At 33.2% G+C, this 24,217-nt stretch overlaps 1 protein-coding gene across 3 annotated transcripts in view; it reads right to left on the bottom strand.

The window, feature by feature from the left end:
• LOC125680454 (mitogen-activated protein kinase kinase kinase 2-like) overlaps positions 1–24,217 on the bottom strand; it is a 37,824-nt gene that overhangs the window by 207 nt on the left and 13,400 nt on the right. For all 3 annotated transcript variants that reach the window (XM_048920057.2, XM_048920059.2, XM_048920058.2), the window contains exons 3-15: positions 23,486–23,595; positions 23,168–23,223; positions 22,603–22,708; positions 21,414–21,593; positions 16,584–16,700; positions 12,425–12,498; positions 11,691–11,764; positions 10,172–10,483; positions 9,486–9,634; positions 6,282–6,407; positions 5,781–5,910; positions 3,984–4,158; positions 1–3,788 (exon numbers count right to left, since the gene is read on the bottom strand). The exon at positions 1–3,788 is cut by the window's left edge and continues 207 nt beyond it. In XM_048920057.2, coding sequence (XP_048776014.1) covers positions 3,560–3,788; positions 3,984–4,158; positions 5,781–5,910; positions 6,282–6,407; positions 9,486–9,634; positions 10,172–10,483; positions 11,691–11,764; positions 12,425–12,498; positions 16,584–16,700; positions 21,414–21,593; positions 22,603–22,708; positions 23,168–23,223; positions 23,486–23,595 — 1,838 coding nt within the window. In that variant the 3' untranslated portion in view covers positions 1–3,559. The remainder of the gene's footprint in view (positions 3,789–3,983; positions 4,159–5,780; positions 5,911–6,281; positions 6,408–9,485; positions 9,635–10,171; positions 10,484–11,690; positions 11,765–12,424; positions 12,499–16,583; positions 16,701–21,413; positions 21,594–22,602; positions 22,709–23,167; positions 23,224–23,485; positions 23,596–24,217) is intronic.

Below are 24,217 nucleotides of genomic sequence, written 5' to 3'. Positions count from 1 at the left end.
CCATCTAATTATTGATTGACTTTACAAAATATTCTACTTCCTTGGTTTTCAAATATCAACATACCAGTATGTCAAGTTAAAATTCACTGAATTTCAAAAGAATTCCAAGTAATTAATACTCATAATAGAAATAAAAATAAACAGTTTCTTTCAATAAAATAATTCCAATAATAATCATACATATAACAATAAGTTAAAACTTGTCAACTCTAAAAATTCATATTTTGTAAAATGGATTTTGTTAGGACACTTTATTACGTAAAATATTGGAAATGACATTATGTGCCTGTTTATCAACTGACACATGATTAGCATACAAAATAATAATATCTTATAATAATAACTGATCTATAGAATATATAATATATATAAATGTATGTGTGTGTATATATATATATATAACTTAATATGATAGAAAATTTGTTCTTAACATCCATTCATTCAAATTTTTATGTACATATACAATGAGCTGACATCTTTTATGAACATTTATATTGTGAACTCGGTTGATTAATACACTTTCATCCAGCATTTTCTTACATTTAAAAAAGGTGTTCAACACAACTAACATTGTTTAATATGTCTTTCCACTGCAAAATATACATCTTCAAAATATTTCATATAGTATAAAATATAAGAATTTATGGTGTCATTTCTTTCAAAAAAACCTGTTTAAAAGTTTTTAGAAAAAATCAATTTTAAACTAACATTTACATATCCCAAAACAATGCTAAAAAAATAAAATGAAATGAAAACATTTTCCACTATTTTCCATTATTTCCCCTTTTTCCTGAAGTTAAGCTGTTAGTTGTGTTTCACTAGAACAGTTCAGATTAATACTTGCCATTAAAGCCTGTAAAATTAAGTATAGACTGTATTTCATTGCTTAGTATATGAACACTGTACATATTATTTACACTTATATACATACAATCACTGGGACTTGGAGTTTTTACTTCCATCTATCACATTCTTTGTGAAATTCATCAGGTTTAGCTACTATTTATACTTAAAATATTTCAAAACTATACAAATGTCATATACAATGCATACCTATGCAAAGACAGAAAGTCAGGACTGTGCATCAATCAATCAGAGAGTGCTTTGTATCAATGTTACCAGATTCTTTGTATATGAAAAATTGGTAGACCAAAACAGCAGTCTTAGATTTTCGGAAAGCTCTCACCTAGAAAAACTTGTTTCACTTGGAACCCACAAAACTTGGTACACATGTATTTTCTATCCACATTTAAAAGGTAATATACTTATATAAATCATTAAGAACCCTACCAAAATTTTCTGGTTTTTGTTATATTTTAAGAGCACGTTTTCTTTCAAATTCATAAATGAAACAGCTGGAAGACTGATGATTACTATTGCAACAACATTGACACAAATTCAATCTATGCACCTACAAACTGTGGAGTAATCACCTTCTTTCTCCCAAAATACGCCCAGATGGACCGACTCAAAATCATTTGAATCAAGTATCCCTAGGTTTGATGTGTTTTCTGACATTCAATTGTGTTGCCTCAGAACATAAATGAAGAAACTGTATTAATTTAGACATGGGATTAGTATATACATGATCATATTCACATAGCCAAGTCCCTCAGCTTGGGAAACAAAACAGGTTTATGCGATACACAGTCCTTACTTAACTCACTATGTGAAATCCTTAATAACAGAATAGACAATACTGCAAATACTTCATATAAATGCACTCCTGATGAAAAAAGTGTTCCTTATGTATTGTTGCATGTTTTCCCCATTGGTTTGAATAATTTGTGTTAGATGGTGTACATGTAGTAGGAAAATAGATCAGAACTGACAGAATGTTTAGTACTAATGAAAAACTGTAATGGAATTTCATTCAACAACTCCTCTTTAATGAATAAATCCATAAATCTGATTTTCTTTCAATCAATGCAGGCAGCCAAAACTAATTTCTATTACAAAAATAGTTTAAAACGACACTCTTAGAAATATTTTAAAGAATTGGATATCATCTAGTCATTAACAGTGTAGAAAAAATATGTTTGTACCCTATTTGCATAACTCTGACCAATCAACACATATGACATCAAGTTTAAATAAAACTACCTTGAAACTGCCATTGGATGTCATGGCTAAATATGCTAAAAAATTCTGCTGAACTTGCATACTAGAGGTATATTTTCATAGCCATCTTCAGCTTACAAAATCATCTAATACAGAACGGGAATAATGCCCAAAAGTTCCTAAGAAAAATCATTGCACCTATGAAACATCAGGCAGTTTAAACAAACAACTCTTGTAGCCAGGTTAAACTCCCTCTGCTATAATATAATTAATATGCTGTAATTCATAGCAAACATTGACTTAGTAGATTCCAATTCACTTCAAGAACATAAGAAATGGAGAACTCATGAATAGCAGTCACGTTTCTCAGGTGTCCTAACAAAGGCATGTACATATTATATTTTTCTAACAGCAGACCAACAGAACATGTTCGTAGCATGATTTTATGCGATGAAAAATGACACATGTATTCCAAATAGAGGCCAGTGGTGTTAGATAAAATGAACATCTTGTATGCTGCAAAATACTCTGTACAAAAGGAGTATACAATTGAATCAGAAGTACTGAAACTGTAATATCATATTTCACTAGTGCAACATTTTGTTTTATAATCTCAAAAATTCGATGATTTTTGTTCATTATCATAAAAAATCCCTTAAAATGTACATGTACAAGAAAGGTTCTCAATAGAGCACTGGTGCATGCAAATCTTGACGGAATCAGTTCCAGGTTTTTTTTATCATCAAACTTTCTTTTTTTATCATCAAACTTTCTCTATGAAAAATTACAAGACCTGTCAAATAGCAGAATCATTATATCAATACAAAAACATGCTAAAATTTCTTTCCAAATTCATGCTAAGACTAGAGAAAATACTGGAAATTCATCTTCCATAATATAAAGATACAGTAACTTAGAAAAAACAAAATGGATGCATAGTATCTTCTGCCCAATGTTTGCACATTTCAGCTGGTAATTTGCTGATCAAATAAAACAGATTTTTTAATCACTGATGGTTTTCCAATAAGGTAAAAATAATGAGATGGAAGGTTGTAATCTTTTACAATGAGAAGGTGGGTTTGAATATTAAAGTACCATCAGTAGCTTCTTAATACTTATATTCACAGAGTCTGTCTATTCAGACATATCCCTCGTTCTGATGCTCTGATTCACCACTCTTGCTTTAAAGCTAGGATATGCCCATCAGAAACTTAAACAGCAATCCTGCATACCAAATCCAAGGAACTTGATTAGACGTTTCTGATACGGCTCAGTATTTCTGGTACACCATTCTTGAAAGACTTCTGTGGGTATTCAATACTCCTTGATACGTCAGAATTACAATCCCTGGATTTTCTGCAGGAGAAACACCAAGAGATGTATGCTTTGTTTGACAAAGATAACTCCCTTTAAACACTTCTAGTTTCAGTTGAAAGTGCTGCAGATGAACACGTCTTCCTAGAAAGTGTCTGCAACACACCACTAATACTCCATGTCATTACCCAGATATCCACCTGTGACCTAACAAGTCTATTGCAGTTGGCCGTGTGCTCGGATTTCGATCAAACGTTTTAATAAGAACATCATGACAGAGTTCTGAAACATGATTTGGCAATGCGTATTTTGGTTTCTTCTCCATTGCGATTTTATATAATGCAGCCATAGACTCGTATTCGGCCCATGGAGGTTTGGTAGTTAACATTTCCACAATGGTGCAACCCACACTCCTGTAGAGAGAAAGAAGATGCCATAGTGAAACTATTACTGTTACAAGAGAACCAGTGAACAAACAAGCATAATAACAAAACAGATATTACATCTACAGTTACGAAAGCTTCAATCTAAGTAAGAAGCACATATTCCTTTTCATCAAAAAGGTACTTAGAAACTTGGGACTATGTGAGGATCAGTAAGTATCGTACCAGATGTCAGCCTTGCGCCCATAGCCTTCACCATTGATAACCTCTGGAGACATCCAGTAAGGAGTGCCCACAACAGAATGCAGCCCAGTTGCACTGACAATCGTCTGAAGTCGCTTAGAGGCACCAAAATCAGCCAACTTAATGTTGCCATTGCCATCTCGCAGTATATTAGCACCTACAGAACAAAAGGAAATCATTTTAGTAACAATATGTGTGCTTTATATCAATTTATCTGTAGTCACAGTAAATCAGCTCTCACTGGTGAGAACTTTACCATTGTATGAAATAAGATTATTGTAAATATTCTATTTGGATTCATCATCATGTAAATACAAACAATTAATTAGATAGATGTATTTAAGAATGGCTTAAAAAAGCATAGTTCTAAATAGAAAGTGGAATGAAAGTAGACGATTTTAAGTATCGCAATAAAACAGTGTTAAACAAGAACTGGTCCAGCTGATACTGTCTCGGTTGAGTAAACAGAAAGAAACAGAGTAATCATTTCATTAATTCTATTCAGTTTGACATATTGATATATATGTAGTGCTGAACAAATTAAATATTTACCAAAATTCTATGTTTCTCTGATAAATCTCAAAAGTGAAATTTCATCAAAATAAAATCTTGTGAAATACACTTGTATTAAGTGATTTGATTGACAATGGAAGAACACAACTATAATAATTTATTATCTTATGAGTACTAAAACACTTGACAGTAATACTATTTCAAACTAGAAAAATGACCCAGTCAGGAAGGGCCCTGCTTAATTGAACTTATTTCATATATTACATGTACATATTAATGATCGAGAATTCATTAATGTTTGTTATGAAAGAGAAAAGTGACTATGCTCTTTACCAAAAATCTGCATTTCTATGTTCAACTGAAGGATTAACTACTTTCATAATATAAGATATGAAAGCTCTAAGTGTTGTAAACTTAGTGGGGAGGTCTGCCATGACCTTGACTTTTGACTTTATGATCAACAAATCCATAGGGATCTTTCTTTAATGATCAACTACCTAAATAAAGTATTTGTTGTTGAAAACTGTTTAAGATTTTAAGTCCCAACAAAAGTGATGACAGACAGGTAGCTGTACAGATGTGCATAAGCTATAGGTTTCTTCCTTCCTTCTTTAAATTAACTACCTTTCTAATAAAATGTGAAAGCTCTATGTTGAAAACTTTTCAACTTATCAAGCCACAATGGACTGAAGGTCTGTTGTGACCTTGACCTTTGCTCCATAATTAATAGGTCTCTACCTTTAATTCTCTGAATAAAACGATGACAGCTTCATGTCTAAAACTATTCAAGATATTGTGTCACAATGAAAGAAATGATGAATAGACAGACTGATGGACAGAACAAAATCTACGGGATGTCTTTTTGTAATCATCAACAACCTCTGTATAAAATATGAAAGGTCTACACTGAAATTTTTTCAACTTATCATGTCAAAATGAAAACATAGTTAATTTTCAGATTGAGGGTCTATTGCGACTTTGACCTCATGACCCCAAAATCTACAGGTGTCGTCCTTAAATGTTCAACTACCTATGTATAAAATATGAAAGCTTTATGTTTAAAGTTATTCAACAAATAAAGTCACAATAAAAGTGATTCGGACAGACATCTGAATGGACAAAAAATGTGATTGCTATACAGGGCTGCCACATTTTCCATGTAGGGCCTCAACAAGGAATAAATACTGCCACAATAAAGAAATTATATTGCATTAATTTGAAAAAGAAGTGGTACAACATATCTCTCTAACAACAACTTATACTAACCTTTAATATCTCTATGTACTATTACGTTTTTATGGAGGTAGGCCAGACCCTCTAACATTTGTTTTGTGTATTTTCGGGACACATTTTCTGTCAGAGATCCATACTTTGTGATTTCATCTTTAATAGAACCCTGTAAAAACAGAATAACAAATGTAAAATTACAAAAGAAAGTTTTACTAGATCACATATCCTCCAATAATTATTAATGTCATTCTCACAGAAAATAAAGACTTAATATATATTACGTCATCATTACAATCTATTATCAAGATCCTTACTTTGTGTTTCTTTCAAAGAATAAGTATTACAACACACAAAATGTTCACAAAAAACATAAAAAATAATATTTATGAAGAAGAGAATATTCAAACATAGTAGATAATATTTCATAGCCTATTGAATAATCCGGGAGTAAGATTACAGGAAATAAACCACTGATAGCTACCACTGCTCTGTATAATTAAATGTGGTATGTGTCAAAGCAACTAAAAGTCAGCTTACTCCTGGTAAGTATTCCATAAAGATATATAATGATTGTTTGTCTTGTGCACAACCAAAGTATGAGACAATTCTCTCATGTTCAAAGTTCCTCAACAGATGAATTTCATTTTCCAAAGCACGGACTTCCTGCAAGAATAGAAAAAAAGGACATGAATTTCAGTTAAATTTTATATTAACTCAATTGCGATAAAATACAAATTTTTCTGTTCTATAAAAAATGACTAAATTGAGAATGTGAACCTAGGGCATGAATTCCTCATGTGGTTGTTCAGAACGAGCTAAACAAAATCTAGACATGTAGTGTCAATGACATTTAGAACCAAGCTGTCTCTGATGTTTGGTGAAGGCATTCTCAATAGGTTACTCAGAAAACCAAAAATATAATGTCAAGAGCACATTTCTCTGCTACACTCCAGTTTTCCACAAAAAAAAAAATAATTCCCAAACTAAAAATGTGTACCTAGGACATGAATTCCTCACTGTGGTTGTTCAGAAATGAAGTAAATGCAAAATCTCGAAAAGTAATGTCAATGCCATATAAAAAGTAAATGTGTACACAATGCTCACACGAGTTATATTTGTCATGCTATTCTTCAGAAGATTTTCAAAAGATGTTTTTACTCTCTTCATTCCCACAAAATATTTTGACCCCATATTATGTCCAAACCCGCATCACTTACCCCAACTTGAATCCACATAGCATAGGGATGCTTCAATAATTATATTACTAACATGGCCTTGCTGTTCTAGATAAGATTTTTAAAAGATTTTTCCCCCTGTATTCATGTATTATGTAAAATTTGTAAAAAAAAAAATTTTTATTAATAAATGGGCCACATCACTCACCTGAGTCACCTTCAGAGCTGCCAACATTATGAAATGGAAAATAGTAAGGTGGGGGTCAGACCCCCTGCCACTGGAGAACTTTTATGAATAAATATGTAACCTGAGCAATTTTAGGCATATTTCAAATCCAAATTTAATGAATTTAGACATACTAATTGTCAAGCATTAAATGATTTTACAACTGCAGAAAGTAAAATTTTATACATCTTTTATTGATTTTACCTTCTAAAACTTGTGTACAAAACTTCCTACATTAGTATATCATAATTTTACAGTTACTGTGTCAGTTATTCTGGCAAGTTTTTTAAAGTCATTTTCCCCGCCGTGAGAAATGTTGAAGTTTGTCAAACAGATTGTACATTTAGTATACAAACTCCCCCTTTCTGACTTCGAAACGAATAGATGTTTACTTGCATATTGTTCTTTGAATTTCTGGCCTCATTATGTTTTCTTCTTTGGGGGATTATTGTTGTTATTTCCATCAATGCATGACTTATGTTTAGTAGCAGCTGCCATATTGTTTATTTCAAAGCATTAAAATGATCGAGATTTTGTTAATCTCGTGCAACCAGACTCTCCGCGGAGATTTATGGAGATTATCTCCACTTTGAAGGGGGAATGGCCTTTCATTTGAACAAACTTGAATCCCCTTCACCCAAGGATGATTTGTACCAAGTTTGGTTGAAATTGGCCCATTAGTTCTGGAGAAGATGATTTTCCTAAATATCAGCATGTAAAACTTTGATCCCATATTGTAGCCTCTTCTATCCCCGGGGGCGATGATCACAACAAACTTGAACCTACTTTATAACAGAAAGTCTTCAGGTAAATCTCCACTCTTATGGCCCAGTGGTTCTTGAGAAGAAGACATTTAAAGATTTTTCCTATATATTCGCACGCATGTGAAATATTGGATCCCCTATTGTGGCCCCACCCTACCCCCAGGGTAATGATTTTAACAAAATTGAATCTTCACTATGTTAAGAAGCTTTCAACTTTTCTGGGTCAATGGTTCTTGAGAAGATCTTTAAATGACCCCACCCTATTTTTGCATTTTTGTGATTATATCCCCTTTGAAAATAGCATGGTCCTTCATTTGAACTTGAATCCGCTTCACCCAACGACGATTTGTATCAAGTTTGGTTGAAATTGGCCCAGTGAAAAGTCGAAAGTATGAAAAGTTTACAGACAGACTATGGACAACGGGTGATCAGAAAAGCTCACTTGAGCTTTCAGCTCAGGTGAGGTAAAAAAAAAAAAAAATAAATATGGCCCCACCATACCTCCCAGGAGATGATTCAAATATCTGAGGGTGAACACATACCAATCTTGGTCCCGTTGTTCTTGAGAATTTCAAATTTTTAAATTTATTTCCCTATATATTTCCATGTATACTTTAAATTCGTACTGTGGCCCCGACCTACTGCAGGGTCATTAATTCAACATTGAATCTGCACTATCTGAGGATGTTTGCATATAAAAAAAGCTAATCTTGGCCCTGCTGTTCTTGAGAAGATCTTTTTAAAAGAAATTCCTTATAAATTGGTCCCCTATTGTGGCCCCAATGCTTGCACACTAATATGAACAACCATGGCCCTGTTGTTATTGAAAAGATTTTTCCTATATATCCTCCACGTAAAGTATTAATCCCCTATTGTGGCCCCTCACTACATTTTTCCTATATATCCTCCACGTAAAGTATTAATCCCCTATTGTGGCCCCTCACTACATTTTTCCTATATATCCTCCACGTAAAGTATTAATCCCCTATTGTGGCCCCTCACTACCGCTGGGAGCCAAGATTTAGACAAACTTGAATTTTCAATAAGTCACAAAGTTTTCACAAAAGTTTCATCTTTCTTGGCCAAATTAGAATCACCTTTACTTAAGGATATTTTGTGCCAAGCTTGGTTGAAATTGACCCAGTGGTTTAGTCTGTTCTAGAGAAGATGATATTCTAAAAGGTTTACTTCAGCAGACAAATAATGATCAGAAAGGCACACTTGAGAAATTGGCTCAAGTGACATAAACATTTGGACATAGTTGCCATGCTCTCACCAAGCTGTTTCTAAATATGATGATTGCTAAAGGCATTCTCAATATATGACCAAATATATAATGTCAAGAATATGTGAAACCATAAATTCGGGCACAGAGTCATGCTCTTCTAAAGATATATCTATGTATAAGGTTTGATGAAGGCAACCCCAATAGGGTGGTCAGAAATATGAGGTCCAGTTCATACAGAAGGTTATCACTAATGAATGAACTGAAGACAGAAGGACAAGACCACCACTTGTATGCCCCAGCCATTTACATGACAGTTATTATATTTTTCTATTACAGTAAGAGTCAAACCTTGGATGTTTCAGCATTCATGTGTTCTAATCGAACTACTTTCATGGCTAAATCTCTGCCTGTGTCTTTGTCATGACAAACATACACTTCACCAAATGCTCCACTTCCCAACATGGCACCTGCCTTCCAATTCACAGGACAACGTGGGGCTGAAAATACATATTACACTTTAAATCAACTGACATGCAGAATCAGCTTTCAATTTATATTCCTTGATTGAGGACTACAAGAACTGAGTATGGTTTATAAGAAGAAAAATGAGCTCTGCAAAGCGAGCATCCCCTTGCCATGTTGGCAACCAGTAAACACAAGTCCTGTAGTGACCTTGACCTTTGGACACCAAAACCAATAGGGTTTATCCTCTCTTGATAATAAAGCTACACATGAAGTAGCAAATCAATAAAGCATAAAATGTGACCTGTAAAGTGTCTACAAGCTTCTCCTATGAAGTCCAATAGCAATCTTGCACTTTGACCTTTTGACCCCAAAATAAATTGAGTTCTTCCTCTTTTGATTTGAAGTATCAAATCAATTGAGCATTGAATTTTCTGTGCAATTTGTCTAGCACCTTTATACATAATATAATCATTCAAGAGAAAAAATATTGTTGCTTTCATATAAGTTTGAACATAAATCTACATGTATTAATATTCAGGCAATCAATGTTCAGTATTAAAGAATCTTACATTTTGATAATGAGAGATCTGCTAATGCATATACAGGACTATCCAGATCACTGTTTCTTTTGATCATGTTGCGTCCATCTGGAGAATCCATGTCATGGTCTGGAGGAAAGCCACTGCTGTTACTACTGGAACTGACAGTGGACATGGTACCTTCACTCCCCCTGGACGACATCACCGACCGTAGACTGTTACTGAGGTCTGGCCGGGAACTGACCGTGGGTCTTATCCGTGGAAATGTACTTGGACCATCCACCATTTGTTGAGACAGAGAGCCCATACTTCTTGGGAATGTCCCAAATTGATTTCGAGGTTCTGAAATAAGTGAAGTGTTTGTGTACATGTGTGGTCATCAACATACAGTAAAATATCTCTATCTCGAAGTCCGAGGGACCTCGAAAAAACTTCGAGATATCCGGGGGTTCGAGATATCCAAAATTGATCTTGGATATTTTTTTTTTGAAGGAGGATATTTGATGCATAGTATACGATTTGCATTATAAACAAAAACCCCGTTGCCGTTTCTTATAGTTTAATACAAGTTGATAAATTAATATTGTGGAATTTCAAAGACAAACATTTCGTTTTTTAAATATATATAAACATCCAATTGAATTCACAATGTCTTTCAAAATTAAGATGATCGTGCCTGTATGCTTACTTTAAGTTTACTGATGTCCAGGCTCGACTGGGATGTAGTTATTGCGTTGAAAGAACTTATCACGTAAGAAACAAAAAAGACGGATTTTAAAAAAAAACCCAAACTTTTAAATGTTTATCAAAGAAATTTTCGTGTTTTCTCTGTACTAGTTTTAATGATGAAGTGTGTATTATTAAATGCATTATCGTTATTAAGAGCATTACCTTCAAGCGAACTTCGACGATTTTGTGCGTTTATCTAACCCACATGTTAATGATAGAGCGTGTGTCTTTCAAAACACCATCCCTGGAATCGGGTGTGTTAGTTCATAATTGGCGGTGAACTTTAGCCATAATATTGAAAGGCTTCACTAATCACCCAAGCTGTTGAACCATTTATTGCGACCTGGGTCTACTCGGAAAAGGCGAGCGTGGATTAGCGGTCATTAATTATAATTGATGTAGCTGCGGGTGTGAAGAATGTGCGACTTAACGACGCCAGGTATGGTAAGCAGAGCAGAAAATTGACTGCACTTCGAGATAAACCAGGTGAATTTAGGGTATGGGACCTTGAAAATACTTCGACATAAGCGGAGTATTCGAGATTACCGTGTTCGAAATATCAGAAGTTTTTAAAATCATTTATATAGGGAAAACGGCCGGGACCGGCGGTCAACTTCGACTCAAGCGGGGTATTCGAGATAAACCATATTTGAGATACAGATATTTTACTGTATTTGTGAAAAAGGTACATGTACTATATTCAAAAGATATCCGGCAGGCAATTATCAAATTAATATCTTATTTTCAAAAATATGCTAAAATATATCTTAATTTTTTTTTAATGAATGTTGCAGGTGTAATTATTATTCCAAAAGCTCACCATCATCTCTATCACCCGGTAAAATACTTCTGCGTGAACTGTTACGCCCCCTCAGTGGGAAGGTATCACCACCACTGCAATAACAAAGTTTAGGTGTCTCAAAACATACAACAGAATATAATGAGACTATATCCGGTCTGTGCTATCAAATGCACAGCTGTGATACAAACAAGTAAACTACTGAATATAGGTAAATGCTTGACATGAATACAACTATTTATTAGAATTCCACGACATGAAACTTTGTTACTTAATAGACAACTTATACAATCATTAGGAATGTTAACTATGTGTTTCTCTGTAACAAATCTTTACATGGCAAGAGGAAAAGACCTTTACTTCTATGATCAAAACATAGGCCATTACAAGGACTCTGACCAAGAAGCTGAATTTGAGAGTTCCTGATAGACTTGGTATATAGAGTATATACCGGTATGTGTGTATGTGTATGTGTCTGTATATGTGTGCATGCACACATGCAGATGTGCATGTGTCTTTGTTACAGAGTCATTATAATGGGTATGTTATATAAATTTCCCATGGATTACCCATTGTGTCTGTCTTGTTACAGGGGTAAGTGGTAGTTGTTTTCTGCACTGGTACATGCGCACTGACATTCAATACATAGTAATGCTGTTTACATCAAATTCACATATGGTGGCTAGTTGCTACACACATAAACATAAACAAGCCACCGGTAAAATTATTGGTCACCTTTCTAAAAGAAAACTTACTAAGAGCTCAAGTAATTGCTGTCTAGTGATATGTTACTCTCTCCTATTGAACCATCAGGACTTCTGTAAACAGTCTGAAAAAAAAGACAGAATTGTGTATCAACATATTCAATAATGTTTCAAGGTCTGGCAACAATTCTTGCAGTAATTTCCCTTCTCATCTTTTTATGAACTTCATCCATGGATTGATCAAGTTCTTTAGTATTAACATTTTAACCAACTACAGTGATAAATTATCAGAATATTTGGAGGGGGAGGAGAGGAGAAAATATTCCCATGCACATTCGACTTGGTAACAGAATATGTTACAAGAAAAAGATGTTATCAGTTTCTGACAACTGAAGTTTTCCAGTGATATTTACAAACCAGCATGACTAAACAGAAACTTTCAGTAAACTAGGTCCCTCTTTAGATAATGAACAGTGCCGAATTTAGGGCATAAAAATTATATGAAACCTCACACCAGATCCCACACACTGGAGGCCCTTTGTTTGATTTCTTATAATAGCCTTTATGAAAGCTACCATTAAAAACACACACAAAATAATTTCATGAACCTTTGAAAAGTTTTTTTTAATGCAGATACACCTGAGAAATATCTTCACATTAGGTTCAATATTAATTAATTATCTCTTGTCATATGTTAAGTTTTTTTTTATACTTGATGGTGAATTTTAAAATGACTCCAATCTTACGTTCAAATTTTGATGTGTCATTCATTGTTGGCAATATTATCCCTGGATAGAAAAACCTACTGTGGACAAGTAATTGGGAATATGAGCATGATTTCAAAATCACACCATATCATTTTCACAAATTGCTGCTCTTTACAAACACATGAAATATTTACAAAAATGATATTCTTGACAGAAGTATTAATAATAGTTACAACAGTTAACTCTACAACGAAAATAGTTTTTTTTAAAAAAGACATACAGATGCACACTGATGTATGTAAACGTGTCTACTGGTACCTCATAAATTGTGACAACTGCATTAGTGCCTCCCATTCAAGTCCATAAAAAAGAGAGATAAATTCTAAGTATTTCAATGAAGATGAAATTAATTACTCTAGAAGGCAATTCACCTACACATTTTGACTTATTTATAATAATGCAGTATCAAAATGCTGTGGTACAATGTTGTTAAAGCACATTAACAAAACCCACAATCTGAATTACAAATTATCCCAAGTCTGTGTGGACACATCGTCATGACTGCAGAAAGTTAAATTGATATCATACCCAAACAAAGACAGACCCTAAAATTACCCTGGTAGTTCATAATAAACAACATTAAAAAATGCCCTTCATCATAAATTCAAATACCCAAAGCATACTTCGTACTAATTCACAACTGTGACAACTGCATGTAATGAAATTAAAGCTTCAAGATATGCGATGGGAAGTAAAAAACAGCTGAGCAAATAGGATAAGAAATTTCTTACTGCTTTTGCAAATGAGATTTTCAAGAATATTATGGAACGACAAACAGGGTGTGAATGAAATTCATGAGAAATCATATTTACAGGTGTTTCTTGGGTGCTATTATTGCCTCAAAGGAATGAAAGAAGTTACATATTTTTGAATATTCTCTGCTACATTTAATGATTATAAATTTCTGTAAAATTCAAACCTGGATAGGAAAGTTTTTTTTTCATTTCATGCTAATTATGCCCAAAACATGTTTATAATTTGCATAATTCAGGACTTGTGCATTTATATAAACTATACACATAAAGAACCGTAAATGTCACATAGATATAAATAGTATATGCATCTCATTTTGTTTTTCAATTTCCAAAACACAGTATATGGTCATGTAGAAGTATGTATTGTGATTTACAAGAATGCTAGAAAAATGAAAACCTGATCATATAAATGTATACAGTATAAATCAGAACTCAACATTAATGTCAAGTTTGAATAAAATAAATTATGAATTGACTTCCCTGACAAGCTTTGAAGTCCAGACATAACCACATAACTAATATATAAATTAAGTGCTTTAATTCATTTCTTAGTGGGAAATCCCTTTTGTCAAGTAAGAGACAAACCAGTAGGGGGCTAGGCAGGGAGTTCAAAAGAGGTCAAACCTGATCCATGTTTTTGAACACTAAACATGAATCAGCTGACACAACCTCCTCCAGGCATCACTTACTCCTGCAAAACAAAAACTTATCCATTTAGGTTGAACTTTCTTAGATCAACAGGTTGCCTTATTTAATGTTAAATTACCCTATAACTAATATTTTTTGGTCTAACAAAATAAACAAAATTAACTGTTCTAGGACAAATACCCCCGCAGGGCACACTATATAATGGATAAAACAAACTTCCTCAAATCAAACCAGAAGTTGTCTAATCAAATGGTCCGCTAGTATATATATATTTTTTTAACTGAAGTTGTTGCTTTTAAAAAACCCAATCAAATATCAAAATATTACCAGTGATGCTCATTATAAACACTATAGGATTTTCAGAGAATTCAATTGTTTATTATCATTTCTCTTAATTTGGTACAAAGTTTAGATATAGACTATGACCCCCCCCCCCAACAGAAAATATTCATGCATTCACTATAAATCAAATTGTAAGGATACATACATAAATGTTATATTACTTTAATAAAACATGTATGTAAAGGTCTGATTCAAACCTTTTAATTTGTTTTTTTAAGATATTCTCTAGGCAAAGAGACCCCCCTTCCCGTAATACTTTAAATATTCTAATTTAAAATAAGAAATGCATACCTTTAGTCTAAGAACAATGTAGTTACAATGTGTAAATGAAATCTCTTCATGAATTTTTAAAATATATTCCTTTTAGTTTAAAAAATGACGAAGTCCATAAATAGAAAAAAGCCTGTAAATTAAAGAAAAATTGTCCAATCAATATGAAAATACCAGTTGAACATCTTCGTATAGTGGGTAATGAGTGTACAAAGTTTCTGAAAAATCCATGCTCTAGTTTCTGATTTCAATATACCCCCCTAAACTTTGTTTGCAGGGGTAGAATGCCACTATCTGTAATATATCTATTCATTGATGGGTATTTGTAGAATCAATGGTAGTGTCTTTAATCTTTCACAGATTTAAATTATAAGTTGTTCTTTGTAAACATCTATGTGGAGAGTTAATTAAGTATGACCTTCCATTCTATTGCCAGAGATTCGCAATGCACTGCATATATCAGCGAGATAGAAGGTAGAGCACCTGGTCCATGTAGGGCCCCATAAATTAGGATTAGAGAATCCCGTATTAATATTAGTTTCTGTATGATGACGTCATAAACAGTATAACAATTTGAATACTGTAAACTTTTCATTCAACATTGCCCTGCTTTACTACCAAGTCCTCCTAATCATAGATGGAATGTTCACAAAAGAATGATTATCAGCATTTTAAAAATACTCTTTGGGTTGTGGGCTGGAGTGTTATCAATACTGTAAAAAGTACAAAACTATGCTAGTTTTGTACAAAATCAAAATTTATGTAAACTCCACATGCCTTCAGATACACAGTCACAGTGAACATGCTTATAATGAATTCATGCTTACAGTGAAGTGAGTTTTATTCCCTGTTAAGACATATTATGATCTCATCAGATATTAACGAACTGAAATTGTTCATCCCCAGCACTTTGCTGTTAGCATGTTTTACTGTGCTTCAGTAAATGAACTCATCAGATGAAATCTTTGGAGTTTAAACCTGGAGTAAGCATATTTTACTGTACTTCAGTAAATGAACTCATCAGATGAAATCTTTGGAGTTTAAACCTGGAGTAAGCGTATTTTACTGTACTTCAGTAAATGAACTCATCAGATGAAATCTTTGGAGTTTAAACCTGGAGTAAGTGTATTTTACTGTACTTCAGTAAATGAACTCATCAGATGTATGTTTAAACCTGGAGTAAGCGTATTTTACTGTACTTCAGTAAATGAACTCATCAGATGAAATCTTTGGAGTTTAAACCTGGAAGACTGTTTATACCATTTGTGAACTACCTCTGATAATACAATACCCTGAATGCTAAACCACTGCTTGTGCATTACAGGAGACAGTTTTAGAGGTGGGTATCTTTTAAACGTATTCAAGACTGTATATCAGCCTCTTTTTTATATAAATATGAAACGTATGTGTGTATGGAGGGAATCTTACCTCATCACTTTCTGGGATAAATTCTCCCTCGCTGTTGATGGAGTTACATGATACACTGTGACTGAAGTTGTGGGGCAGCGATCCTGGTGGAGGACTGGGGGATTCTAAATCTCGACCCTGAAAAATAACGCAAAGTGGACAATTCATTTTGGGAGAGGAACAAATATCAAAAAGGTGTCATGGTAAAGATGACGTCAAATCATATATTTTTTAAATCAGTTACAAGAACAAAGCTATGTTAGCCCTCAGAATGGAACAGCATGCAATGATAAAATTCTGTGTTGGCCTCGGGAAAACTCTGATAGAGACCCGGAGAGACGAAAAAATAAGTAACAGGGAATAATCGGAGCATACCCAGGTCATTTATTAAAAAGTGACACACATTTTTTTGATGGACGTGTTCAATTTGGGAGATGCTGCAAGAATAATGTAATGAAAATACAAAATTCCATTTTCATGTTATTATGAGATGCCTTACAGTGAGTGAAGTTGTATATCTGTGATGTTAACAAATCTTCAGTTTTCAATATCCTCAGAGAGGACAGTAAATGGTATTCTATTGCATCTGATTCATAGCTAAGGAGATGTGAGAAGTGAGTGAACGTGATTAAGGATAAGAAATTAAGGATCCTCATGACGTAAATCTGGCTTTATGTCGGGCTGGACTGTGCGACTTGTATATACAAAGTGTTCATGCTGATAACACACTTAAAGTATTGTGCATTGTTCCGATATTTGTACATTTACATAATGATGGCCTATATTAAACTGTTACTCAACACAACTGCCATAGTAGTCATTATTATAAAGAGAAAAATAACATGTCCACAAACTTTTTGTACAGCCCTTGTATGTGTTAGCTAAATTCTGTCAGTCCAAAACTGTGCCCTATGTTTTCTAAAAGAAATTATGATTTGATTATAAAAAATAGCATTTCCATTGAATTTTAGTAGAATGTAAAAGCTTTAAACTCAAAATGATTATAAATATCAGACGTGAAATTTTATTGCACATGATCTGTTGTATGAAATATAGGTAAAAGAAAATTTAGTTTTTCTTTAAAACTTGAAAATTTTGAGTTTACAGGGTCCCAGAAAGACTGTTATCATATACTAGTCCTTTATGTGAAATGTAAAATAAATTCACATACAGTGGCTTCTTCACAGTAGAGCATCTAACAACCAGTGCACATATTCTAGCTGTGACAATTATTCTTAAATCACCTAAACACTTTAATGTAAATAAATTCCATTTGCCACATCAATAGTCTCATTTTTATATTTAAAATTCAAGAATACTAAACAAACTAACAATTCTTTCCCTAATGCAAGGAAATGACTCCACTAGAAACAACAGCAGTTGGCAGTGTCAGAAAGATCAAAAATAACTTCCTAATCCAAAGTACTTATCATAAAACACAAACAGTCATACAACAATTGAAAACAGCTCATTTCTATGCACTATAGTGTGAGGCCATTAATAAATAATTAACCTGGATCTTATTCTGACGTGCTTTATGATTTTCTGCGTTACTTTACATCATAAACTAGGAATGGCATGGGGAAATACATAGTATGATGGCAAGTAATGAAATGTCCTGGTCTGACCACCCAATCCTGCTGTGTTCGTTGGCTCACAACAACTACTGTTCAGAATGATTGAGGCTGGTTTAAGAATTTCTAATGCATATATCATATTCTATAGTACCAGTATATATATTCAGGTCAGTGACCTTAGGAAACAGAGAAAAAAGCCAAGGTATATAATCATCTAAAATTCTGTACTTGGGAAAAGTAATCTGGGTTATTCTTAGATACTCCCGGTTTTGAATGCTACCTGAGGGTAGATACTCCCGGTTTTGAATGCTACCTGAGGGTATATACATTGCCTGTTTTGATCAGTGTAACCTTGAACTAGATGTTGTACTGTAGTGTGTTTGACTGATATGAATTCATGTCCATTAAGTCACTCATTAAGTAGATGCTCATAAAATCCTCTAAAACTGGCCACATCCTCTCATACACATTCACCACATTACAAGATTCAATTTCATCTGAATCTGATCTAATAATTACACCATGGATGTAATATGAACCTATCTTCCTTATATTGATTCAGTATTCTTATTTCAAGCATGTCTTTCAGTTTCTACAGGTAATTAGGGCTATTTTGGGATAAATGCACTGCTACCGTAACCAAAACATTTCAGATGTACTTTAATTAAAAAAAAACACCCATTACTCCATTATAAACTGACCGTATTTAAACATCCTGACTAAACAGATTAAAACGATCCTGATATTAGTACCTACTACTTGGATAGTTCAAAGATAAAAGAGGGATTATACTTGTCAGAATATGATTGATCACTTGTTGCATAATATTGGTAAAATTAGCAAATTACTGACTCATTAAATTTGTGAAACGTCAATCGATAACTGGAAGAAATCCTCTGTAAAGAAGCTGATCTGGTTGGCCGTATACAGGCAAGTGAACCTAGGCTATCAGGTGATGACAGTACCCAGTACATCACGATATCTCACTCGTCAACTTACATGTACGTGAGATAACACAGGTCCCTGTCAACCAGGTAAAAAAAAATTCTTTTGTTGTATCAGCTGTAAGGGTCTCCCAGCTATCACCTCCCCTCCCCCATATTTTGTACTATTCTCAAACATCATGTCCATGCAGTTAACATTTACAGTATTTCAAGCACTTTGATTGTTAAATCTATACATGTACAACAATCATAACAGGAACACCTCTCTGGGTTTTTTCTTTTATCTGTTGACCTGCATAAGCCTAGTGTTTTACAGATTGGTTTTATGTGGAGATAATTGGTCTGATGAACTGTTAGATAACCCGGTGTAAATCCTGTGTCCATCGACTTGGCTGTATCTTCTGACTTTCTCTGCCATGATTGATATGGATGGTTTACTGAAGTCAGTGTTTAACTGTTTTACACAAGACATTCTATTTCTGTCTTGTTTGTTTCTTTTTTCTCACTTCCTTTTTCTAATGGTGAGACATTACACTGTACAAAACTAGTTTGTTTTTTCCTGAGTGTCTACTAAATTTAGTCACAGGTTTATCAAAATCAAAAGTAGCTGTCAGATACTTCTCTCAAGATGTTTGTTTAAACATTTTGTTCACCTCTCATTTCTTTACATAAATTCATGCAAATATTTTCCTTTAAGAATTCTGATGCCTATTGTGAAAAATACATAATACTATTAAATTAATCCGTATTAGGCTGTCTGAAATAAATTCTATGTTTAAAGTTCTAAAATCAAAAACCTATGAGGGAGAGAGGAAAAATATAAACAAACAAAATTTCAAACAAATCAATTGTCAATTAAATTCATCTACTTTGTGAAATTGAAAAGAATGTATATACAATATTGAGTCTTTGACATTTAGATAATTAAAAGTTAAAACTTCCCTCAAATAGAATTTCAACTGATCAATAATGGCATGTTATATGAATAGTTTGTGTTTTGTCACAAAAATAAAAAAAAAATTAATTGCAATAAAGGATGCTTTTACAAATTTATAACAAAATTGTTTTTATTTATTTATCTATATCATCTTTTTTATACAAATTAATGTTGATTGTACTGAAACCAGTGCATGTGGGCGATGTCAAACATATAACTTATCCGAGACAGCCTTACAAGATATCTTTGAACTTAAAAAAAAAGTAAGTCTTTGAGAAACATATTCATAGAGCATTATTCTGCATCATCACTCTACTTCCTGTTTGTATTAATTCAGTGAAGGTCAACGGTTTCATCTGATTAATTTCATTCTAAAAATTCAGCTTCATGCAGTGCAACAAATTTTTATGCAAGTCCAATCAACAGCAGAACTATCATCGTGAATGTTTTATCATAAGGAGCCACAAAATACAGAGTCATCTAGGTAACATAAACATGATAACACAGAGCTATTGTGCAGGAAGCTAATCACAGTTTAGATCCCCCTGTGTCACTACAATCTGCACTTATCATAACAAATATGTGTACAATGTGTCAATCATTTCATATGTAGATGTACAAAATGAGAGGTATTTTACTCTGTCATCTGACAGGTATATCCCTCTCTAGAACATTTCTCCACCTGTCTGAGATCCAAAATGTCGTTATATGGAAAAACTAAGACAAAGATTGACTGATTTGGTCTTTGACTAGCTTTGTAATTGAAAATTGAGATATTCATTTTAATTTAAGAGACATATATTTTATAAAGGTAACTTTTTCACTTTTTAGCCAAAACAGGAAGGCCAACACTAAGAGACAAACATCCACATGAAAAGGTTCAAAACACTACACAGACTCGGGCTGTTCCCTCACTCATTGTGAATTCATATGTAAAACTGTAAATCCCTACTATCACGTGGGTCTTGATTTTTGTGATCTTGTCGGATTTAATCAGCGAGCCATATTCTAATGAACATTCAATATGATTATCAATATAGAGATATACAAAATTATTCACAGGAACCTTACGTCTGCATCAAAAAAACCTTGCAAATGTACATGAAATAAAGTTCTAATAAGAACAGGGTGATTTACAGTAAATCAATGAAAAAGAGACAGCACATAATGATTTGAAAAAGGAACAAGAGAAGAAAAACTTCGATTACACACCAAACTTCTCTGTACATTAAAATTGAATGTCAGATAATCATAAAAATGTAATTTTTAATCGCCTGTCATAATCACACTTGCATAACATATTTCCATCAACAAAACAAGATGTCATTTACTATGTGCGTCAGAGTAAGTCACCGATTCCCATATAAAAACTTCCCTTTTATGGGCCTCTCACCTGAGATCTAATGGAAGAGTAACCAGTATCTATGGAGGGGGCACCTGTGCGCCGCACCTGCCCATGACCTTGTCCAGTAGGAGAGGTCAAGATTAAGCGAAGACTTGTAGATCTTTCATTTTTATCCACCAGGCTAATTGCTATGTCAAGGTCTTTTTGATTGCAAATTGGACTTCTTAGCTGTAATGGAAAATAATCAATTTACAAAACTACCAGACAATTACTGACTTCATCTACATGAATAATTAGGTTCATTATCATATCAAAATTCAATTTAATACATGGTACATATTTGAATTCTATACAGTGTTTTTACATTTGAATTAGGCATACATTTATACGCACACCGCAAATTTGACAGATGAGTCTCTCGTTTTACAAAGCATGAAATGATATGTGATTTAACTGCACATCCAATTCACACCTGTTCATCTGTTCATACAATACATATAAGAGTACAGTTAACAACCTGTGCCCTATAATCTACATTGCTTTACATGCACTTCATGTTCAAAAGTTTAACTTGATTTCCTACATCCAAGAAAAAAAGCAAAACCCCTTGTTATCAGTTACTGAAAACATTTACAACCATCTGTTACACATTGAAAAAAGATATACTTATTGACAATGAACAATGCTATCACATATGACCATCAAAATTTCTCAAGAGTCAAGGTCATGAATGACTAAGGTTTACAAGGCCAATATGTAGTATTTTACAAACACAGAGTTATAGAACAATGCCATTCATATAATCAACAAATTTCTCCAGTGATCAAAGCTGATGAAAGGCATTGATTTATGCAATACAAAACCAGTAATCTTATTTAAGCACTTTGCTTGTAATAATGTATAAAATAAAATCTTGATAAATAAATGCAATCATCATGAAAACATTAACTTATATACTAATATTCTTATGCTATTTTAAAACATTTTTTTTTTAAACTTTAAATTCCCCCCAATTAAAGATTAAAGGTTTTCTGATCTTGCAGATTAATGACTTTCTGATCAAAGATTTTTTCAGAATTTGTTTACCTTTAATTTTATGGACAGTTAACTGCTTTAATACACTTTCTTACAAGCTGTTTTATTCAAAGGGTTCCCACAGCTTGTTTTTCATATGCATGGATACAGCAAGTTTTAAAAAAAATAAAAATCCACTCTAATTCACTGCTGGATAGCCTACCTCTCCATTTGATTGTGTAAAGGCTATATTCATATCAAATCCATACATCTCCCGAATCTTGGCACAAACTTTGTCATACATCACTGGTCGAGGTACAGTCAATACACTAAAGTACAAAATGAATATCGTAATTTAAAAGATGCAAACTCATGTAGAATATATATATATATATTATGTGGATGTAGCATGTGGGGGAAACAAGTACATATGTATATATATGAATTGCAAATCAGGTGTATACACAAGTAAATGGACAATATCAGTATTATACCAACATATGAATAATAAACTATAATGATATATACACACACACACAAATGTTTTGGTAGACTGTTTACTATACATGTATTGTGAACCATATCATGAGAACTTTATTTTCACTTGCATTCCCAACATTGTCTCTACGCAAAAATAAAGGGTTAATTCCATAAATAATTATGTATATACACAGTGATTAATAAAGACGAGTGTTGACAAAATTGTGTCGCTGAGAAACCCAGCGAGCAGTGATAGTGCAAATGGAGTCTCACAAAAATAAATGATTCACAGAACTCTATGAACTTACCGTTTTTCTCCCATGTAATCCAATTTTATTTTCTGACTATGGCTACTCTGGTTTTTCTGGGAAAAAACAAACTTTGAGTTACAAAAATTTGTTGATATGTGCAAACTATATTGCAGAAAGCATGCTGTACCTGATTTATTGTCGTAAGTCTTAAAAACAAAAAAAGACAGAAAGTAAAACAAGAACATTTAGGAGAATCCTTTAATATGGTAGTCGATCAGAAATGTTAACATATCAATGATGATTGAGATACTCGTAGTTTCTGTCATTGTAATTCATGACATTGCTGACAAATAATGGAAATCTTAGTCCCATTACCTGCAAGTGTGCGATGGCACTCTGGGCCGCCAACTTGTTACCCTCCCTTAAACCCCTCTCCAGCTGGGACTGAATGGAACCCATCACAGCCTCTAAAGATGGTTGACCATCTAAAAGGAATAACAAGGAACATTGAGAACTTGCATGAACTAACACACCGCTGATAATATCTATAATCATTATCATCATATTGGTGTACGTGTAATTTGGAATTCACTGGTTTTGATAATTAATTTTTTTATCATGAGATAAAAAAAACATCTATCATAATCACATTTTTAAAAAGTGAATGAAAGTTTTAAGACAAATGTGAAATAAAGTTGCAGTGTTATAAAATTATCGAAGTTTTTGTGACATAGCAAACAATAGCATTTTCAGCATAAAATCACTGAGAAACAAGATGCCTAAAGGCCTTATCAGTCACCTGATTAGTTGAAAATATCATATAGTCTCAATGTCTATAAAATCTATAATAATTTTCCTGTTCTGTATATATCTAAGCTAAATTCTAATATTCAGTAGCATTATAAAATAAGATTTGTTTTTTAAAAAACACAAATGCCCTGAAAGTGCCCATACTCATGACAGATTTTTTATATATGTAATAGTAACACTATATGACTATATTCGACCTGCCCCTAGAGTCAGAACCTGGGGTTGCAAAATTCACAATTTGGTATATGCCTTTCTGCTTTTCCTAAATAATATATATATACATTTAGTTTTTATATA

Source organism: Ostrea edulis, chromosome 2 (assembly GCF_947568905.1).
Source record: "Ostrea edulis chromosome 2, xbOstEdul1.1, whole genome shotgun sequence".
In the NCBI taxonomy this organism is placed as follows: Eukaryota; Metazoa; Mollusca; class Bivalvia; order Ostreida; family Ostreidae; genus Ostrea; species Ostrea edulis.
Note: the sequence above shows the minus strand (reverse complement) of the source record. Positions and strands in the feature narration are given on the sequence as shown.